Genomic DNA, 22,906 nt, shown 5'->3' with positions numbered 1-22,906 from the left:
ATATTTATTTTTTAGTTTTTGGCAGACACAACATCTTTGTCTGTATGTGGTGCTGAGGACGAACCCGGGCCGCACACATGCCAGGCGAGCACTCTACCGCTTGAGCCACATCCCCAGCCCCAAAATAAATATTTTAAAAATAAAATAAATAGAATAGAGTAAAAAGCACCTGCATCTACACTTGTATCTGTTCAAGAAATGGATGGTGAACATGAGGAGGTGCCAGAATTTAGTCATGTGTCACTAAAGTTTATTTGAGGGCCCAGACTCTGACTGTGATGGGCCTCATCAACTGGCCACCTTTTCTTGTTCAGAGCCAAAAGACCCAATCCTGCAGCTGTCTTGCCTCTGTCCTTCCCATGTGACCAATCTTGGTCACTATGCTAGTGCCATCTTGTCTCCAGCTGGAACTAGTCAAGGACTCACCAAGGACATGTGACAATCACCCAGGGGAATGGGTAGGGCAGGTTCTGGTCTCCTCAGTTCAAGGAGTCACAGCCCGGGCTCCAAAGCCCATGACAAGCCACAGCCCAGGCTCCAAAGGCCATGACAAGGCTATCATATATAGCCTCACCTATTAAATTTTGATACTAACAATGCTTTATGATTGCTATAAATGTGAACTACAGGACAACGAATGACCAATAACAACTAATAATAGCACAGCCCTCCTTTAAGCTTTCTTATTCAGCAAAATCAATAAAAAGGCAGTTAGTTCCTGAGCATCCTGGTACTCTATGACTACCCTGTCTGGAGGGAGGCTACTCTGAAGGGCAGAGAGTCAGCCAGCATTCGGCTTTCCAATTCCTTTCCTGCTCACACACAGTGCCAGCAGCATGATCACTCTCTATGTCCTCCTTCCAATGTTACCCATAAATCTATTCTGACTTGTGGGCCCCAAGCCCTTCCTGAAAATGTCCTAGAAATAAATTTCAAATGTGAATCTGTTTGCCCTGGCTTTCTGAATCATCTCCCTAATGGGAGGCCTGTGGGTGGATTGCCTACCTCCAGAGCCTGCAGTGACTAACTCCTGCTAGAGAGCTAAACACAATTCTCCAAAGACAGAGCTTAGGATGGGAGAGCTAGACTTCGGACACAATCCACACAAGCCTCATCCAGACTGTTACCGGGTAGAACAGCTTTTTCATGACCTGGGTCAGACTACTGCCCACCACCATTACACCAATGAAGCAAAACCTCAGGGTGCACCAAGATCCAGGTCTGCTATTATGCTACCGTGAACCCATTTATACTAAGCCAGTTAAAACTGGGGGTTCTTTTTTCCTTTTTGTCAATTTTAACTTGTTATGTATTACAGCAGAATGCATTAAATTCATATTACACATACAGAACACAATCTTTCATATCTCTGGTTGTACACAAAACTGGGGGTTCTATTTAGGTATTTTGGAGGGGATAACAGGGATTAAACTCAGGGGCACCCAACCACTGAGCCACAACCGCAGCCTTATTTTGTATTTTATTTAGAGACAGAGTCTGAGTTGATAAGAGCCTTGCCATTGCTGGGGCTGGCTTTGAATTTGCAGTCCTCCTGACTCAGCCTCCCGATGTGCTGGGATTATAGGTGCCTGGCTCTATTTAGGTATTTCTAAGTTAAAGAAACTGATGTATGCGTGCTCCCTTATCACTAATGCTGCCATTTAGTATAGATGAGAGGATATTTTAAAACAATTTCTATTATCTTCTCTCTGAATGAGTATATAAATTACACCCATACACACCCAAGATTATCATAGAAAAACTGCCTTAGCTCTGCTGTATGGAATTCACTAGTATCAGGACTGCTACAGTAGACTAAAGGCAACCATACTATCAGATCCCTGTGAAGAGGCTGGGGGTGCCATCCAGTCCTACACAGTCTCCCACTCCATACAGATGTCCTGCCTCTGTATCAGGGGTAGAGTCTGGAGAAAGCTTTCAAGCTGTTCTAACCAATGTAACAGGCAGCAATGTGCAATCTGGGCCCAGGCTTCAGAGGGCTCGCAGTAATCACTTCTCCCTAGAGCTAACCTGAGACTAGGCACAAGGGTAGTTCTGATCTCCCAGAGGATGGCAGGGCCCATTGAGCAGCCAGCACAACAAAGACCTTCATAGCCCCTGCCCAGCTAAGTCTCAGATGTACAGAGGTGCCCTGGGAGTCAATAGGGGGATGCCAGACAATCCACAGAATCAAGAGAAATACCACATTGGCGCCATTTTAAGTTTGGGGTGGGTTATTTCACCAATGTTCTCAGGAAACAGGCTTTTCCTGTAAGGGGGGGGGGGAATCCAAGATACCCCAAGACTACTCTCTTAAGCAGCCTTGTGACATTCCTCAGAAAAGGAGAGCACTTACCTCTGCCCTAGATCTGCATATTCCCAGAGTGGCAATTCTCCAGGGAGGCCAGACAGAAAGAACCACAGCAATCACCTTGGGGTCATCTGACTAGGGCTCACTGAGCAAGTATCAACCCTTTCTATCCTCCACTGCAATGACTCAGCAGCCCTTTGAAGAGGAGCCTTAGTCCAGCTCCACAAAGCAGCTGCTTCAGAGTTTTAAGTACAATGCCTCTATCTTTCAATCACAAACTCCTCTCCTCACAGCCAAAACAGAGATGCACAGTGCTAGGAAAGAGTTCCAAGGGCCCAAAGATCTCCCACAAGGCACCCTTGGGTAGAGAAGAGAACCAGAGAGCAGGGCACCTAGAGGCTAAACAAGGTGTCTATACAATGTGATGACTTTTTTCTCCTAAAGCACTGGCACTTTTTAATTTTGTTTTGTTTGAGGTGGTGGGGATTGAATCCAGAGATGCTCTACCACTTAAGCTTCATCCCAACTCTTTTTTTGGGGGGGTAGAGTTGGGTGCGGGTAACGGGTATTGAACTCAGGGCACTTGATTCGAGTCACATCCCCAGCCCTATTTTGTATTTTATTAAGAGACAGGGTCTCAATGAGTTGCTTAGCACCTCGCTTTTCCTGAAGCTGGCTTTGAACTTGCGATCCTCCTGCCTCAGCCTCCTGAGTCACTGGGATTATAGGCATTTGCCACAGTGTGCAACTTCACCCCCAATCCTCTTTATGTTTTATTTGTGAGGGGGAATCTCGTTAAGTTGCCCAGGCTGGCCTCCAACTTGCAGTCCCCCTGACTCAGCTTCCCTAGCTGCAGAGATTACAGGTGTATGCCACTATGCCCCGTGGCACTGGCTCTTTTAGAAACTTCTCTTCACTGCCACCCTGAGCAAGAGAGGCAGAGCTGCTTTCCCTCCCATGCTGCACAACAATGGTGCACAGTCATCACTCAACACAGGCCTCGAACAAAAATGTCAAAAGCTGTGAACTGGTTGGGTACAATGGTGCACCCCTGTAATTCCAGTGTCTTGGGAGGCTAAGGCAGGAAGATCACAAGTTCAAATCTGACCTCAGCAACTTAGCGAGGTCCTAAACAACTTAGCAAGACTCTGTCTCTAAATAAAATATTAAAAAGGGCTGGAATGTGGCTCATGGTTAAGTGCCTCTGGGTTCAAACCCTGGCACTAAGAAAAAAGAAAAAAAAAGCTGCAAACTACTCACTTAGACAGGTGGATATACTGCTTTATGCTGTTGCTTTCAAAGTTTTTAATTTATCTCACTAATTGAACCATAAATGCAAACCCATTAAGAGTAAAATATTGTGATGTAGCTCAATGTTAAATCATAAATTCATGCATTTAATCCCTAACATCACTCCCCCCAAAAAACCCCAAAACTCTCTAAGACGTATTCCAAGCACTACACAGTAACCAAAATGCCTTCTGAATTTCTCCCAAAAATAAATCATTGAAGTAGCATCAAAGTGTTCCACAGATATTCCAACACAGCTGCTCCTTGTGGAAAACCACCACCCTGCACCAAGAGCAAAGCCATTGTAAGGGTAACTTAAGCCTCAGATCAGTACAGAAAAGGGCATGCCAGGCTCCTATTCTCGTAAGTGCAGCCAAGTCAATTTCACTGCTACAGAGTAAAAAGACCCATATCACTGCATGATAGGGACTGTGTGTATGTTTTTCAGCTGATTCATTCATAGAACATAGGAGGATTATGTTTCATAAACATAGAAGGAAGAGCCAAAGGGCCAAATGCAGAGGTGAGAATGACAGCCCAGCAGCTGTGACCTGAATACACAGAGCCCTTACTCCTGCAGCAACCACATGTGAACCAGAGTTCTTACCACACTTTAGGAGTGGATAAGCAAAAGGCACAAGAAAAAGTCAACAAGAAATGGGCATCAATTAACAAGAACCAGAAGACAGGCCTTCAGAAGTAGAGAGGGGTTCCAACAAGACACAAAACAGGGAAAGAGCTCTGGAGTCCAGGAAAAGTTATGGGAAAGCCAAATAATCAGGCAAAGAAGGAAAGAGGAGCCAATGGCTGGAATTCTCAAAGCAGGTACTGGAGCACAGCAGAGAGGACAACTGCCCTAGTTCCTTCCACCCTCTCAGGACCAAACCTCAGTCCTCCTTAGAAAGGTCAGAACCTGCTGACCAATGCACTGGGAATAACTAGATGCTATTCCAAACTTGGGAGTTGGCCCCTGTCCCTACCAAACAAAATGAGACCAATATCCAAACCAGTGTGGGCTTAACAGTTCCCAACTGTTTTATCTTAAACATTAACTGTTTCATTTGACTTTTTTGGTTTTTCTTTTTAGTTTTATAATCTGGGACTCAAACTCAGGGACTCACAAATACTAGGAAAGTGTTCTACCACTAAGCTATCTCTGAGCTCTTTCCGTTTTTTTTTTTTTTTTTTTTTTTTTTTTCAGACAGGGTATCTATGATAAGTTGCCCAGACTGACCTCAAAATTATAATCCTCCTGGCCTTAGCCTCCTGAGGTAGCCAGGATTACAGGCATGTACCACAATGCCTGGCAGTTTTGACTGTTTTTAAGACAAAAATACAAATAGTCACCATTCCATGTGTCCTCAACATGCTTAGACCCTCAAAAAGCAGGACTTGATCTGCTGAGGTACAGGTCACCCTCAAAGTTTCCTAAGAAAGTTCAGTGAGGAGTGCAGATGCCAGCCTAGAACAGAGAAAACAGTCTTGGATAAGATCAAATTCAGAAACAAATGGCAGGACAGTGAGCCAGGTGCAGAGGAAGACTCAGCCATTTGACAGTACTGTCTAGGGAGCAGAACCAGAGGAAGAAGGAATGTGCAGTTTTGATTTGCTCTAATACTTTATGACAGATAAAATTTTTGCAAGTAAACATTTTCTTTTTTTCTTTCTTCCTTTTTCTTCTTGCAATCTGGGGATCAAACCGGGCCTCAAGCATACTAAGCAAACATCTGCCACCGAGCTACATTCCCATCCCTAAATATTTTAAAAACAAGTTTTTTTTAAAAAAGAAGAATGGGTTAAGGGTGTAGCTAAGTGGGAAAGCACTTTTCCAGCATGCTTGAGGCTCTAGGTTTGATCCCAAGCACCAAACGTTTTATAATTGAAAAATAAATAAATAAATAATGAAGAGGGGCAGGGATAGAAGCCAGGTGTGGTGATATATACCTGTTATCCCAGCTATTCAAGAGGCCGAACCAGAAGGATCACTTGAGCCTAACAGAGGCCAGCCTGGGGAACACAGACTCCATTTCAAAACAAAATGTGTGTGTATGTGTGTGTATACACACACACATACACACACAAGAAAACAGGGATACAACAACCAACTATAAAGTTTAAATACAAATGTAAATGGCAACTTTAAGCCAGATATTGTAGCATATACCTGTAATCCCAACAACTAGAGAGGCTGAAGAAGGAGGATCGCCTATTCAAAGCCAGCCTCAGCAATTTAGCAAGGTCCTAGGCAATTTAATGAGACTCTATCTCAAAATAAAAAACAAAAAAGGACTGGAGATGTAGCCAATGGTTAAATATTCCCAGATTTAATCTCTGGTATCAAACAATAAAAACAGGGTAGGGATGGGATGGGGGGCAGCTTTAAGATTGCAATGATTTAGTCAGTTAAGAGCAGTGGCACATACATACCTGTAATCCCAGTGGCTCAGGAGGCTGGGATAGGAGGATCACAAGTTCAAAGCCAGCCTCAGCAAAAGCAAGGCACTAAGCAACTCACTGAGACCTTGTCTCTAAATAAAATACAAACAGGGGTGTGGATGTGGCTCAGTGGTCAAGTGCCCCTGAGTTCAATCCCCAATACCTCTTCCCTCACCCCCAAAATTACAATGATTTAAATACAGACCAAAGATGAGATTCAATTAGAGAAATACCCTATTAATTTTATTTGGTATGGTTATGAAAACATCTCATTATCAGTCAGAGTGATGCATTTCATGCCAGAAATGACACAAGTCTGGGATTTGCCTTAATATAATCCAGTGGCTAATCATGGTAGCACACCCTATAATCCCATATACCCAGGAAGCTAAAGCAGGAGGATCCCAAGTTTGAGGCCAGCCTCAGCAACTAGTAAGACCCAGTCTCAAACAAAAATAAAAAGGGCTGAGGATGTCGTTCAGTAGCAAAGTGGCCCCACCGTGGGTTCAATCCCCATTATTATAAAAACTCCAGTGGGACCCCCACCCATAACAAATCTATCAACAAAAAGTAAGTGGGTCACAGACTGGGTTTTAACAGACTAGCACAGGGTGGAGCTACTGAAGCTGAAGATGGGTCTCCTCAGGTGCTTCCTTTATACTCCTCTTTATTACCTGTACTTGAAGACACAGTGATATGAAGCTCAAAAATTAGTAATAAAAAAGCAGTGCTGGGCAGAAGAGGGAGACACTGAGTTTGTTCTGCTTCTACTGGATGTGAAAGGTCAATGCCAGAAGCAGTTGAGCTTTCTAAAAATGTATATGGAATCTGGCCTCAGGACATTTCTGAAGCGGAAGTGGGAAATAAGAAAGATGATCTAAATCTTATAGTAATTGTATTATCTCTACCTAAACTATGTGTTCTAAAAGGGCACAAATTAAACATTCTTAATAAAGTAAAGCATTTCTAGGCTGTGAATCCTAACCCTCTATGGATCACAGATGCTTTTTAAAATCTGAAAGAAATTATGGAATATCTTGCTTGAAAAACATGCATGCACCAGATATGGGTTTAATTCAGCTTGAATAGATCCACCTCGCTATCTGCAAAGTAGAAGAGAAATGAAATCCCACTAGATCAAAATGAAATCCCACCAGGATCCCTGAATCAGTGTTCCTTCTATTCTCAGGCTAAGAGGCACAGAGCACATACCTGATAATGAAAGAGTTCCTCAGAGACTCAGAAATGGTCATAAAATCTGCCAAGGACCTACACACACCTTCTGATTAAAGTACAAAATCCCTTATAGGCACAACCCCTACAGTGGACCTCTCCTGAATGTGATCATTTCCCCAGCAGCCGTTATCTGTGTGTGGGGGGGGGGCCCTTGGCTCAAGCTAAACTGGGTACTCTTATCCCACCTTAGGGACACAGCAGGTATCCTAACCAGTTCCCTTACTCTCTAGCCATCACATTCTGCTTTCTCTAATACCATGTGGTAAAAAGAATTTTCAAGAACTTGTCATTTACACATCCAAAGAACACAAAGCCACCATGCCTCCACAAAATTCTGTTTAAAAGCTACATCAATAGCAGCTACACCAATATCAGTCCCATGTGGAGAAAACTGTGACCATTGCTACTGTGTGTCCTACCACCCAGAGGCCACTCAGGGATAGGCATCATGAGCACATAGCTCACAACCAGGTCCTTCTTATCTCTCTCACATTCAAGGTGCTGTCATTCTGGAGCTGCAATCTCTACATCCTAACACAACTTAAAATGAGTTGGTTGGTCACAAAAAGGTTATTTGAGAAAAGACTGGCACAAGATGTCAGTCTTTGACTCTGAAATGTTATGTCAGACACAATCTGTACCTGCTGTCATCAGGAACTTCCAGGATTCAACATAACTAAAGCAGAAGCACTTTCATAGGACACTTCTTTTTGGGGAAAGGGCTAAGCAAGGGGTGCTACTGCCAATCCAGGGCCTGGTGGATCCAGCTATCTCAAAAACAGTTTCACTCTTCAATGTCACTGACACCTAAAGGTGAAACATATTCACAGGCCAATGGGCACATACTATTGGTAAGATAACCTCATGCATGATTCAAGGGTGGGATAAAGGCACAATTCACGTATGAATAAACAATGCTGGCTGACCATGCCCTCCATGTAAATGCTGAGCACCATGCCTCTCATTTCCTTCTACTCTTCCAGAGACCAGACAGATGAGACACAGATGAGGAACTATAGAATCTACCCTCCACCCACACTGCACTGCAACCCCACCCATCAAGTTGGCAGCCTTACCCAAAAACAAAGAAATGGCTACTGGCACCTATAAATATTCACTGGCCACAAACTGAATAAACACATTGTTCCAGGTGTAACTTATATCAGCAAACATGTAAAGAAAGTGATCTAAGAAGAAGATGCCCCTATAAGTAACAGAGAAATTAGAAAGAAACAGAAACACAATGATCTAAAAGGTCATTTAGGGGCTGGAGTTATAGCTCAATGATAGAGGGCGTCCCTAGCATGTCCAAAGTACTGGGTTCAATCTCAACACCACATATAAATAAATAAAATAAAGGTCCATTGGCAACCATAAATAAATAAATAGAAGGTCATTTATACAGAAATTACATTAAGCGACTTTAAGTCATATGTAAGTGTCTTCTCAGAACAGTTAGGATGGAAGAGCTTCCTGAGGTCCCATTCTTTCCCATATCCTTTCTTTCCTCAAAGGCTTCATCCTGAAGTAGTCATGGGGGAGATCCTGGAAGGCCACATGCATGCTTCCTCAAGTCTTTATAGAATAAACATGTAATTGCTCACATCCTCGCAGGGCTTCATACATGCTTTCTCTTATCCTTGTAGGGCCATACAAGTGCTTCTTCACATCCTTGCAGGGGTATACATGAGCATCCTTTATCCTCATAGGGCCATACATGTGCTTCTTCATCTGCTAGTTGGATTGATCCTGTTGTCAACTACTGTACATCAAGCAAGGGAACGAATTCTGTTGAGGCCACACTGGTTTAATGCAAACGGTGTGGTGGTCGGTGCAGGGCTCCAGTTGCTTGTCTGTCTGCCCAATGACTGCTCAGGATGCGCACACTTACCTGGGCATCCAGTCAGCACCAGAACACACCAATATGGAAGACCATCCTGTGAAACTTACCTTATGTACACTTTTGGGATTCTCCAGCCAAGCACAATACATCTCCTCCACATAGTTCGAACTAGTTCCACTCAGAAAAGGTTCAGCAGCGACAGGTGCAGAATAGCACCGAATCTGTTGAAACGTCCTAATTGCTGCTGGTTTGTTTTGTGAAAATGTCTTAACAGTCTGGGAAGCCGTCAACGGCCTCAACTTAGCAGCACAAGTCCTTAAATGAAACATTTTTGTCCTGAAATCTTTCCCGACTACCTGTAGGGAAAAAAACAAGAAAGAAAAGTTTTAAAACAGCATTACAGAAACTTAGGCTACAAAAAAAATCAAAAATCCCTTACCCTACTCTGGACAAAGATCCTGATCTATAAATGCATTTGCAATAGCATTCTGCCTGCTCAGTGCCTGAGTCCACCAGCCAAAGAGCTAGACAGAGCAAGACTATGTCAAGTTGACACACATGCCTGCAACACCTACTAGGAGGCATGGGCTAGCCCAAGGGAGGTGGGTACACAGTTGTAGATGTTATCATCTGCATTGAAAAAGTTCAAAACTAGTTTGAGGGGTTTAACAAAAGTGACTTTATGTTTATATATTATATAAAACAACCACAAAAAAGGCAAGGACCAGGCATGGTGGTGTACACCTATAATCCTAGCAGCTCAGGAGGCTGAGGCAAGAGGATCCTCAAGTTAAAAGCCAGACTCAGCAACTTACTGAGGCCCTATCTTGATAAAATAAAAAAAATAAAAAGGACTATAGATGTGGCTCAGTGGTCAGGTGCCCCTTGGTTCAATCCCTGGTTTAAAAAAAAAAAAAAAAAGGCAACAAGGATTAATTAATTTAGGATAAGGATTAACTGCAGATGAGAAAGACATTTTCTAATCTATTAAGACCCTACTGAATACTTGCTATCCTCACAGTGCTCTGGAAAATTCAAGGAAATTAGAAAAAATATTTTGTTTACACTCAAGTAATTTACTCCTGAGACATAAAAATGGCATAAAGAAAGCCTTGCGTACTTGAGTGGCACAGAACATGCCAAGAAAACCCTCTGAGGTTGGGCTCCTTCCAGGTAGAAGTGTCTCAGACAGTAAGGATATAGACCAGAAGGAAGGAAGAGAGGCACTGCATGTGGAAGGACTCAGGACTTGCAGACAAAAAGACAGAAGTAAAAAAGTGGTAAGAGACTGAGAGAAAAGCCAGATCTGTGGTGCTAGGAAGGAAGAATGAGGAAAAATCAGACTGTGACTGGCACTTAGCCCATCTTTAAATCCTGTGGAGGCAGATGTCTAAGCAAATGAGCACAAGGGCTCTACACAACTGAAATAATAGAGCAGTTAAGTAATCTGTGCAAAAACTGTGCATAAACCCACACACTCTACAGATAGCCTGAGTGGGTGTTCCTTACATCTTATCAATGTCACAGGATTACCAGTAGTAGAACCAGGATCCCTATCCAACCCTCTTAACAGTGGAATCCTCTTCTGCTCTACAACAACCTGCCAGGCCCACCAATCTCTTATATCCACTGGACTAGAGAGAGGGAGAAGCTGAATCCAGGGGCAAGGGAGGTCTGAACTAGACAGGAAGAAAGGCACAGAGAGGAAGGAGAGATTTAGATTCATCTACTGATTTGCTTGATCTAATTTATAATCCTCTATCAAAATAGTCATTTTATAAAAGTAGTTATATGTCCACCAGAACTTGAAAGAGTTTAGGGATATTATACTGTTCCCAAAGAGTCTCAAAAACGGCTTCCAGCCACTCCCAGGAATCCTGCTGCCTCTAGACAGTGACACTCTTCCAAGAGAATGAAGACTGCTTCTCTTCCTCCAAGTTCTAGCTGCCAATGGGCAACCAGTCCCAGCAAAAGGGACCCTGGGAGAGCTTTGGTCTCGGGGTCAAGAGGCTGAAACATCAATGGACAAAGAGGAAAGTTCTATGAAATGACACTGCCTAAGAGGGCTGGGAGATAGGGGGGGTGTGTGTGTGTGTTTGTGGGGTCCTACTGGACTCAATGCTTGATTGTTTGCTCATGATTCTGCTCAAAGCAGATTCTCTGACAGTAAAATTGAAATTACAAACAATGTCCAGAGCTTGGGGTGTAGTTCTGTGGTACAGCATGCACTTAACATACTCATGGACCTGGGTTCAATTCCAGCACCAAAACAATAACAAATACACCTCATTTCATATGTACCTGATATAATCGAAGTTCTGAAATTATAAAATGTATGGAAATAAATGTTACTCCCAAAATTGTCTGTACTTTTTATTAGAGCCTTCTTCCTGGCCCAGATATACTCAGACTATACATAGAGACAATGACAATATAACATGTCCTTCTCTGGCTGCTCTAGTGTAGAGTAAAAAAAAAAAAAAAAAGGTCAGTAAAAAGGAAAACAGAATAGATTGTGTACAAACAAACTAAACAAGCAAAAATTTTGCTCCTCCTGAATTAATGGTGAATAAGCAATATATTTCTAGGTTAATTACAGCATGTGACCTTAATTCCTGCATTTTCTTTTACTTTAGAAATCAAAAGTTTTTTGTTAACTCAACAGTAGTTCTTCTTACTTCCCATTATACTCTAATTTTTCCCACTAATAAATTTAAGGCAAACAGCTACTAACATTAGTAGCAAAAATACTACTGTTGTTGCTACATATTTTTATTACTCAGATCCAGAAGAAAACACTCATTCATCTAACATCCTTATTATCCAGGCAGCAAGAGATATCCAACTACCTCTAATATAAGGTTTTTTCCCCTGTAGTCACTGAGTGATAGTTTAGTGCTACCCAGCAGTCAACAGGACAGCCACAGATCTTCAACTTCCCTTACAATGATGACTCATCGGAAAGTTGCCCTTCAGCAGATGGCGCAATACCCCGTTCTCCACCCAGGAATGGCCAGGAAAGTTGCTTGCTGTCTATATTCTGACAGACCCACAGAGCTGACACTAGATTTATACTGCCAATTCTGGTAAATAGCCTGTCCTTCACCCTTCTCTCTTACATAATGTGGTAAGGAGATACTAAATATGAAAAGAAAGAAAACTACCGGCCAATCAACTTTAGGTTTTAAGTCACAATATTAACATTCTTTTGAGTGATACTAGTCAATATTAATGATAATACATCAAGGGTGGGAGATGTAGCTCATGGGTAGAGCACCTGTTTAAAAAAACAGTTCGATTAACAAGTGCACCAAGTTCATTCAATGGGGAAAAATAGTTTTAATAAATGGTGCCGGGACAACTGTAGTTCCACATGTACAGGAATGACCCCTAACTCACATCACATACAAATTTAATTCAAAATGGATCAAAGTCCTAAGTACAAGAGATAAAAGTGTCAGACACTTGAAGTTTTATAACTTTCAAGTTATGATGGAGTCTATCTTCTAGTAAATCTTCTACCAATAGAAGATTAGTCAAGACATCAAAAGTACAAAGAACACACACACACACACACACAAAAAAAAAAAAAACAGACTTGATCAAAATATTTGTGCTTCAAAAGATCTATTAAGAAAGAAAAGACAGGGGCTGGGGTTGTAGCTCAGTGGTAAGGTGCTTGCCTAGCATGCATGAGGCACTGAGTTTGATCCTCAGCACCACATAAATATAAAATAAAGATATTTTGTCTACCTAAAACTAAAAAATAAATATTTTTTAAAAAAATACAGACTAGAAGAAAGTATTTGAAAATCATTTATCATTTATCTGATATAGAACTTGTACACAGAATATATCAGACAAATAACCCAATCAAAAAAGAGGCAAAGAATTCGAATTGCTATTTCCCCAGGGATATACAAATGACTAGTAAGCACATGAAAAAATGTTCATGGCTCAATACCATGAATCATTAGTGAAATGAAAAATCAAAACCACAAGATGCCACTTTATACTCATTAGATATAATTAAAAAGAAATAACGAGTTTGGGCAAGGATAAGAAAATGGAAACTCCTACATTTCTGGCCGGAACATGAAATGGTACAGTTGCTTTGGGAAAAGAATGGCAAGTTCCTCAAATGGGTAAACATAAAATTACCATATGACCAATTCCATGCCTCAACAGATAACTAAGACAAATGAAAACATATGCCCACAAAAAAACTGGTACAGTATTTTTTGAATAGCAACACTATTCATAAAAGCAAAAAATTTAATCTGAATATCTATTAATTGAGGAATACATATTGTGGTATATCCATACAATATAATATCATGTAATAAAAACAAATGAATTTTATGCATGGTACAATGTGGATGAACCCTGAAAAGATTACACTTAGTAATAACCACATATTTTTATGAGGTTTGAACCTCAGCAGCACATAAAAATAAATAAATAAAATAAAGGTATTATGTCCATCTATTTTATATATATGTGTGTGTGTGTGCGCGCGCACGCGCGCGGTGTGTGTATTTTTTTTAAATGTAATTTTTTTCTGAGTATAAAGCCCTCCAGGTCTGTGTCTAGAATTTCCTCTATATCCAAGGGTCACCTCTAAGTTCCTACTGCAGAATGGGGGAATAGGAGAAATATTTTGATGCCTATCAACATGACATTACAGAGGGATAACTGAAAAGGCAATGTCTAGGGAAAACAGCTTGTGCAATAACTTATCAACTGAGTCTTCGAAAAAAAAAAAAGCATACAAGCTTACCATCTATGTGTATTGGCTAGCAACCATTTTAAAGAACAATTTGAAAATATATTCCCTTTTCTTGTATGTTTGTTTCAGACTCATTCTTCTTATGATTCAAGAACAAAATACCTGCTTCATATCTGTGGCTGTTATTCCATGTTTGTAATTACTATAGTTTGAGCAGTGATACAAAGAACATTATGTGTACAGAGTAAAACTATCAATTCTCCCTTACTGACTGAGAATCTCAAGCAATTCAACATCTTCTGCTAGTGATAATAATACCTCTTATTAAAGACAAACTGGGGGATAGGAGATGGAAAGAATTACATTTGAATGGAAAATTTATCAGTGTGACACCAATTCAGTGTGTGAGCCTTAATACCACATGGCCTGTGCTCAGTGTCTTTGAGTCACAAAGCAGAGACAGCAATTATTCTAATCTCATAACTCATACTGTGTATGTGTTTGTAACTATAACACAAACATTAAAACACTTTTCAAACTTCAAAGTTTCTGTGATTAAAGTATTATAAATTACCAGGAAAAAAAGGGCCAACCAGTGATATTTCTAAAAAGCTAAAAGTTCTAAGATACCTAAACATCAGTTAATTTAGTATAGCAGCCACTTCTGAAACATCTGAAACTTCTGAAACATTTGTACTCTATCTCCATCATTTAGCACAGAAGACCACCTAGCTCACCAAATCACATTCCTTTATCACAGGAAGACTTCCAAAGTGAGTCCCCCGAATGAGCTTCAGTACCTGGGTATGGCCCTGCAGCTTTAGAGGTGTCAAGGGCTACAGGTGTCTGAAGAGGTTAACTTGTGAGAAGGGAGGTAGAGAGGTAATTTTTAAAGGTGCTGAAAGAGTACAAATTTTTAAATCTTTATGGAAAGTAAGATAATATGTCAACATTTTATTAAAGCATATTCAAGACTGCTCCTTTCTGATAAATATAGCTAAAAACATGAGATATTACATTTAAAACAAAATAAGACTCTAGAAGGTGAATAGAAGGAAGCAGATTGGTTAGGGATTGTGGCACCCTAGAGGGGGACAGAGCAGTGAGTTCCCAGTTTTCTTTTTACTTTATGTCCCAGACCAAGTACTAGAGAAGCCTGAAATCCAAAAATGCCAACAGGTGTAGAAATAGCCATAACAAAAACCTGTTCTCTCTAGCCAAAGAACCAGGAAAGGGGCAGCAAGGTGGAAAATTTAATTGCTCCAACACCAGAGAAAACACTGGGGGCCCCACCCTCACCCACTCAAGTGATGTCAGATTAGAAACCAGAGACTTTCATCCCCTTCCCTGCCCCCACAATATTATCAGTGGGAACCCTATTCCAACCCTGCCCAGGAGTAATGAGGTCGCACCCTACCCTCCCAGGCAGATTGCAATCAGTGGGGAACTTTCATCCAGAGCAGTAACAAGGAGTGCCTGCTCTGTACAGATACCCCTACAGAGCAAAACTGAGGCAGTTTTGCCCTCCAAGCAGTTCTACTCTGCTGAGAGATTTAAATAAAACTGCGTCTCATAACTTGACTCCCTAAATGTCCCAGCAGCAATCAAAGATCTCTCATTAAGAACCAGAACAATCTCAACTTAAAGAAATGACAATCTATGGACACAAACCCCAAGATGACAAAGCTGTTAGAATCATCTGGCAAATATTCTAAATGAGCTACCATCAAAGTGCTTCCATGAACAACTATGTACATGACTGAAACAAAGGGAAAACAGTCTCAGCAAAGAGAGAGAAAATATAAGGAAGAAAACAAATTCAAATTCACAACTGAAAAAATGGAATAATGGATGGGTTAAACAGCAAAATAGAGAGGACAGAAGGTAACTGGTGAACTGGCAAAAGAAATTACCTAATCTGAAGATCAGTGAAAAGAGACTGAAAAAATATGAACAAGGCCTCAGAAAACATGGGACTATAACAAATATCTAATATTTGTATCATCAGAGTCCCAAAGAGAGGCTAAAAAAAACAATGACTGGAATTTCCTTAAATTTGGCAAAAGGAATAAATTTAGGACATTCAAGAAACAGACCCCCCCCCAAAGAAACATATATAACCAAACTTGAAAACTCAAAGAAAAACCTTGTGAGAATTAAGAAAAAGAATGCATTATATACCAGAAAATTAAAAATTAAAATTAACTTTGAATGACTATAGTTCTCATCAGAAACTATGGAAGTCAAGAGGAATTGAAACAGTATTTTTTTTTCCTTTTCCTTTCCTTTTTTTTTTGGGGGGGGGGGTACTAGGGATTGAATCCAGAGATACTTTACTATTGAGCCACATCCCCAGCCCTTTTTATTTTTTATTTTGAGACAGAGTCTTGCTGAATTGCTTAGGTTAGCCTTAACTTGTGATCCTCCTACCTCAGCCCCCAAGTCATGGGATTACAAGCAAGCACCACCACCTTCAGCTTGACACAGTATTTTTCAAGTGCCAAAGGAAAAGAACTGTCAATCTGAAATCATGTACCCATCAAAATATCCTTCAGCAATGAAAAAGGAATCAAGACATTCTTAGATGAAGAAAAACTAAGGATTTGTCATCAACAGACTTACTCTAAATGAATGGCTAAAATAAGCTCTCTGAACAGAAAGGAACTGATGAAAGAATCTTCAGCCTTGACAAACTTGAAATAAACAAACAAATAAGTAAAATGGGCTGGTGATAGGGGATATAGCTCGGTAGAGCACCTCAGGTTCAATTTCTAGTACCACACACAAACACATATACACATACTGAAAAGAAGAACCTTGAAACATTGATGAAAGGAGAAAGAACAATGAAAAGAACAAATACATAGGTAAATACAATATCCTTGAGTTTCCTAAACTATGTTTGACAGTTGAAGCAAAAATTATGTCACCAGGTATAGTGGCACACATTTGACCTCAGGATCCCAGGAGGCAAAGTTCAAAGCTAGCCTGGACAACTTAGCAAGACCCTGTTCTCCCCAAAATTTAATAAGGCTCAGTGGTAGGTCACTTCCACCCCAGGATTCAATCCCCAGCATCAACAAAACAAAAACAAAGATAATATAAATATCATTTTAATTTAATTTTTAAAATCAGAAAAAAAAATTCAATTACAAAATGGGCAAAAGATAAAGCAGGCATTTTAAACAAAAGTATATACAGATGGACAAGTAAACACCTGAAAAGATGTTCAATATCATTTACCATCAGGGAAATGCAAATTAAAACAAAAATGAGACATTACTACATATATATTAGGATGGCTAAAATAAAAAATAGTAACATCACCAAATGCTGGCAAGGCTGTGAAGAAAATGGATTGGATTATACATACATTGCTGGCAGAAATATAAAATGATGGCAGAGTGGCACACACTTATAATCCCAGGTACTTCAGAGCCGAGGCTGAGGGATTGCAAGTTCTAGGTCAGACTCAACAATTTAGGGAGAACTTCATCTCAAAATAAAAAATAAAAGGGGCTGGTGATATAGCTCAATAGTAGAGCACCCCTGAGTTAAATTCCCAGAAAGAATGAAAGAAAGACAGAAGGAAGGAAGATAGTACAACCATTTTGAAAAAATTTAACCATTTCTTTGAAAACTAAGCAGGCACTAAAGATCTAGTGATTGCACACACACTTGGGTGTTTTCTCAGAAAATGTCAACTTACATTTACATAAATACCTGTACATAAATGTTTATAGCAGACTTATTTGTACTAGCCAAGGAATGGAAACAGCCCACATGTCCTTCAATGGATGAACAGTTAAACCAACTGTGGTATATCTACAGCTTGAATGCCAGAAAAAGGAAGTTACCAATAACACACAATCGTGTGGATGAAACTCCAGGGAACTACGCCCAGTGAAAAAAAAAGACCATCTCAAAAGGCTGTATTAGTGCCTTTATTTGGCATTCTTGACACACCAAAATTATAGAAACAGTGAACTAGTTACCAGAAGCTGAGGGCAGCAGAAAAGTGGATATGGCTATAAAAAGGCAAGAGGGGAAATCCTTGTTACTTCTGTATCTTGAATTTTATTAATGTCAATATCAGCTTAAAATGTTTACTGTAGTTCTGCAAAATGTTACCAATGGAGGAAAGTGGGAAAAACAATAGTGCAGGATCTATGCACTATTTGTTATGACTATGTACAATAGATTTGAATGTATAATTTCTCAAAATTTCATATTACTCAAATTTTTCAATAATTGGTACACTCATCTCAAAAACTAAAAATGATACTGTAAAACAGCACTCAAAGGAGTCACTTTTAATTGATCTCACTCCTCATGCCCTAGTAGGGGCACATACTAGACATATAAACATGGTAAATATTTGGCACTTAATAAATTATGCTTTCAAATTTAAAACCAACAAAAATTCATATGAGTATGAATTTCTGAGACTCAAGTCAGTCTTTAAAACTAACTGAAGGTCAGGAGTGGTGGCACATGCCTGTAACCCCAGCAACTCAGGAGGCTAAGGCAGGAGGATTTAAGTTCAAGGCCAGCCTCAGGAACTCTAATGAGACCCTGTGTCAAATTTTTTTTAAAAAACGTTAAAAATAACTGAATTGGGGCAGTGCTTGCATAATTGTGAATTTACTACAAACTATTGAACTGTGTGCTTTAAATGGGTAAAATGTAGTAAATGTAAATTATATCAAGTGAATTATACCTCAATAAAGCTGTTATTTAAGGAGGGGAGTGAAATATTGAAAGTACTCTCAAAAAATAATAATAATAATGAGGATACTCTGATCTGTTCCAACTTCCCAAGATTCAATCTTGAACTATTTTACAAAGCTACTATAGTGTTAAATATTTACCTATTTTTGACTATTGCACCTAGTGTCACTCAACCTAATGTAGGCTCCTGAGAGCAACGTAACTGAATAGACTCCAAGTGCAGGACTATAAGACCAGGCACAAGGAAATCCCTATACTGTATGTTCCCTCTGACTAGTATATCAAGGCAAAGGGGCCCACAGACAGAGGTGGGACATGCCAAGGTCATGAAACCAAGGAAAAACTTGGAAAAAACCCTTAACTTCACTTGCTTTTACTTAATGCTTTTATCACCAACTTCAAAGGTCATGCAGCTGAAGCAATACACTCCTATCAACTTACATAACATCTGACATATGCGTCACGAAGCCTACAATGTTTTCAGGAATTTTTGTGTATCTGAAACTGGCTAAAAGCATCGACCCTATACTTAAGCCTGCACAGGTGTCCGATAAGTGACCTTTTGACGTCAGAGTGAAGAAATCTCCACCCTTAGATGAGGCTAACGCCGCCATTTTCTGAATGTGCGTCCAATTTAGAGCCAGAAGTTTGATCATGCCAGCGCGAAACCACTGATTACCGCATTTCCCTCATCTCTAATCAGCTGCCGCATGGCCAAACCAACCTGCTTCTTTATTCCATAAGTATCCTAACCTCTATTCCCAAGGCACAGATTTGGCGCCAGATCTCCTGTCATCAGAGCTTAGCCGCCACATTAAGAGACTCTTGCAAAACGTATCACTTCAGTGATGGCAGACTACCAGGTGGGCAAGGGAGGCCTGGCGCTGCAGCAATCAGGGTGAGGGAACCGCGGCAGAAGTCCCCTTAACTCTCCGCAGGCAACTCTCCAAGTTCACGTCGCACACCCTTTCCGAGGGAAGGGAGCGCGAACAGTATCTATAGAACCGAACTTCGGCCAAATCTACACAGCACCTGGCAGCCAGTGGGCTTGGCAAAGAGAACCGTGAGTGCCGCGAAGTGAGGCCGACAGGCCAGCGCCCCTGGACAAAGGACAGCACACTGGAGGCCGCGGCTAACACGGACCGTCACGCGACGGCAACGCGACCTTGGGGTCACCCGGGACACCGCCCGCTGCCAATGGCGCGCGGCACTGCGCCCCGCGCGACCCCGGCGCCAGCCGGGCCCGCCAATCTCCGCCCGCCGGGCGACCCCGCCACGTCATTGGCTGCCAAGCCCGTCCGTCAGGCCCCGTCCCCTCCCACTACCGCCGCCCTCAATCAGCCCTCTCCGTCCGCTCAGCTCCGGGCAGCTCCGCTCCCGCAGCTCCAAGGACGCGGCGACCTCGCTCTCGGCCGCGACCCGCGGTTGGCAAGCGCTTGGTCCCCGGAGCGGGGATGGGCCCAGCGGTAGCGCACAGTTACCTCTCTCCGGCTCAGCTCCACCCGAATGAGACACCTACACCCCGCTCCGGGGCACCAAACTCTCGGCCCCGCCCCAGCGTATGGCGTCAGCACGCAGCTTGGCCTCGGGGAGGCCCGCCCCTCGTTGTGGGCGTGGTCGTGACTCTACAAAGCCTACTGGCGTCACGGCGCCGACCGCGCTATTGCAGAAGCTGCAGCGTAGGATCCTACCTGTGTACGCACCTAGAGAATTCCAGCTCTTCACTGGTGATGACAGTTAAATAAAAGTAAGATGTTTTCAATATCTGTTAGGAGCCCGCTAAATGATAGTGAGGTTGATGTAAAATTTATCACTAAACAAAAATAAATAATTTGAATATCAAAATCTACGTCGACCTCTCATTTTGCGTGAAGCTTTGTGACGAGCGCTTAACCTGCGCTATTGTGTAACAGCCGCAGTCTGCACGTGACAAAAGATAGTGCCGGGACCCAGCCCGTTTTGTCCTGGTTCCATACCCAACTACCGAGAGAGGGAAAACGCCACTAACCTATCGCAACTTGAACCCTATTGATCGTAAGACGCTCCCAATTTAAAAGTTGAAATTTGGAAAAAGTTGTTTCAGAATTAATGTGATTCAGTAAATTATGTTGAATTACGTACGGATAACGTGTCCTTTGCAGTTCGTCTTCACCACAAGCCTGGAAAAGCTTCATTTCGTGCCTATGTCTTTAACTTCAAGCTTCTTTCCTTTTTGACAGATCAGACGTTGGGTTCAGAGATTTTAGAGGACAATAATATAAAGCTGTTCCTTAAAGTGCTTTGTTTTTTATTTTATTTATTTATTTATTGTACCGGGAACTGAACCCAGGTCTACATCCCCAGCCCTGTTTTGTATTTTATTTAGAGCCAGGATCTCTCTGAGTTGCTAAGTGCCTCACTAAGTTGGTGATGGTGGCTTTGAAATTGTGATCCTACTGTTTTAGCCTCCAGAGCCGCAGGGATTACAGGCGGCTGTCTTGATTTTTGACAGTTTATCTTTGATATATGTGGCAATGATACTGGTATTTCCATTAATTATAAAGTTTTATTTTGTAATAAGTGGTTCTATTTAAAGAATATATTAACTAGGGCTGGGGTTGTAGCTCAGTGGTTGAGCGCTTGCTTCACGGGCATGAGACACTGGGTTCGACCCTCAGCACTACATAAAATAAATATATATATATATATATATTCCATCTACAATTTAAAAATTTTTTAAAAAGAATATATTAACTAGATGTTAGTATGGAAAGGTCACACCCAAATGACAAACAAGGAAACAATGTTCCAGGCTATATTGAATATTCTCTTAGGTATACTTTCCCCACAAAATAATGAACTACTTTAAGGACTGTGTCCTGTAGTACAGTAGTAGATATTGGGGTCACAAAGGGCATGACTATGACTAGCAGGATAGTTCCATGGAGAACACAAATATCTGATTCTGAGCCAGTATTACAACCACTTATTAATGTTATAGACTTAGAGCAATTTCTAAATGGAAAAGAAAATTCATTTTTTTTTTGTTTTGTTTGTGTTTAAATGGGGAGTATAAGTACTTTTGAGAGCAAAGTAAAGCAGATGTATGGGACAAAGATCTAGAGACTAGGATAAGGTGAAAGGACCAAAAAACAAACACCAATATGCAGTTTTCCCAATTTTTATAAGAGATCATGGTATATATTAAAATTGGGCATTTTAGCCAGGCACAGTGACAGGCACCTGTAATGCCAGCAACTTGGGGAGCCAAGGAAGGAGAACTGGAGATTCCAGGCCAGCCTAGGCATCTTAGTGAAAGCCTGTCACAAACAAAAAAATAAAAAGGGCTGGGGATATACTTCACTGGTAGAGTACCCCTGGGTTCAATGCTTAGTACTGGGGAAATATTGGCACTTTAAGTATTCAACTCAGTGACATTAATTGCACTCTGTAACCATAAAGTAATAATTTTCCATTTACCTCCTTCTTTCCCTCCCTTATCAGCTCTTTAAACTTTTTATAAATTTGAATATTTTAGTTATATCATGTAAGTGGAATCATGCAGTATTTGACCTTTTTGTGTGACTTAGAGCACTCAGCATAATGTTAGCATTCATCCATGTTGTAGCATGGATCAGAACTTATTTTCTTTTTATGGCTGATAACATTCCTTTGTATGGGTATACCAATTTTTATATCCATTCTCTATTGATGAATACTTGGGTCATTTTTACCTTTTGGATATTGAGAATAATACTGCAATTAACACAGGTGTGTACATATCTGAGTACCAATTAAAATGCTTTTGTATATGTATATCTAGGAGTGGAATTTCAGATCATAATGGAATTCTGTCTAGCTTTTGAGGAAGTGATAAATGTTCACAGAGCAACTACACTATTTTACATTCCCATCAGCAAAGAATAAAGTTTCTCACCAATACTTATTTTCTTTTCAAATAAATAAATATATGTGTGTATGTATGTATGTATATATATATATATATATATATATATATATATATATACATATATATATATATATATGTATTTTTTTTAAGTAGTATCTGGACACAATGCCTTTATTTTTACGTGATGCTGAGGATCAAACCCAATGCCTCACACATGTTAGACAAGCACTCTACCACAGAGCTACAACTTCAGCCCCCACTTGTTTTCTTTTTAAACTTTTATTATAGCTATCTGGCTGACGTGGTTGAGTGTGTACCTAGGATGTGAGAGGCCCTGGATTCAATCCCCAGTACTGCAAGAAAAAAAAAGAATACTATAATAATATTTTATTATAGCTATCCCAGTGGGTATGAGCGGGTATCTCATTTTTTTTTTTCTGT

The 22,906-nt window shown here is 40.8% G+C and overlaps 1 protein-coding gene across 1 annotated transcript in view; it reads right to left on the bottom strand.

The window, feature by feature from the left end:
* The window catches only part of Ogdh (oxoglutarate dehydrogenase), an 84,516-nt gene extending 64,356 nt beyond the window's left edge, over nucleotides 1-20,160 (bottom strand). The window contains exons 1-2 of the mRNA XM_076836651.2: nucleotides 20,058-20,160; nucleotides 9,224-9,472 (exon numbers count right to left, since the gene is read on the bottom strand). Coding sequence (XP_076692766.1) covers nucleotides 9,224-9,445 — 222 coding nt within the window. The 5' untranslated portion in view covers nucleotides 9,446-9,472; nucleotides 20,058-20,160. The remainder of the gene's footprint in view (nucleotides 1-9,223; nucleotides 9,473-20,057) is intronic.
* Nucleotides 20,161-22,906: the final 2,746 nt, after the last annotated feature.

This window comes from Callospermophilus lateralis, chromosome 1 (genome assembly GCF_048772815.1).
Source record: "Callospermophilus lateralis isolate mCalLat2 chromosome 1, mCalLat2.hap1, whole genome shotgun sequence".
Taxonomy (NCBI): domain Eukaryota; kingdom Metazoa; phylum Chordata; class Mammalia; order Rodentia; family Sciuridae; genus Callospermophilus; species Callospermophilus lateralis.
Note: the sequence above shows the minus strand (reverse complement) of the source record. Positions and strands in the feature narration are given on the sequence as shown.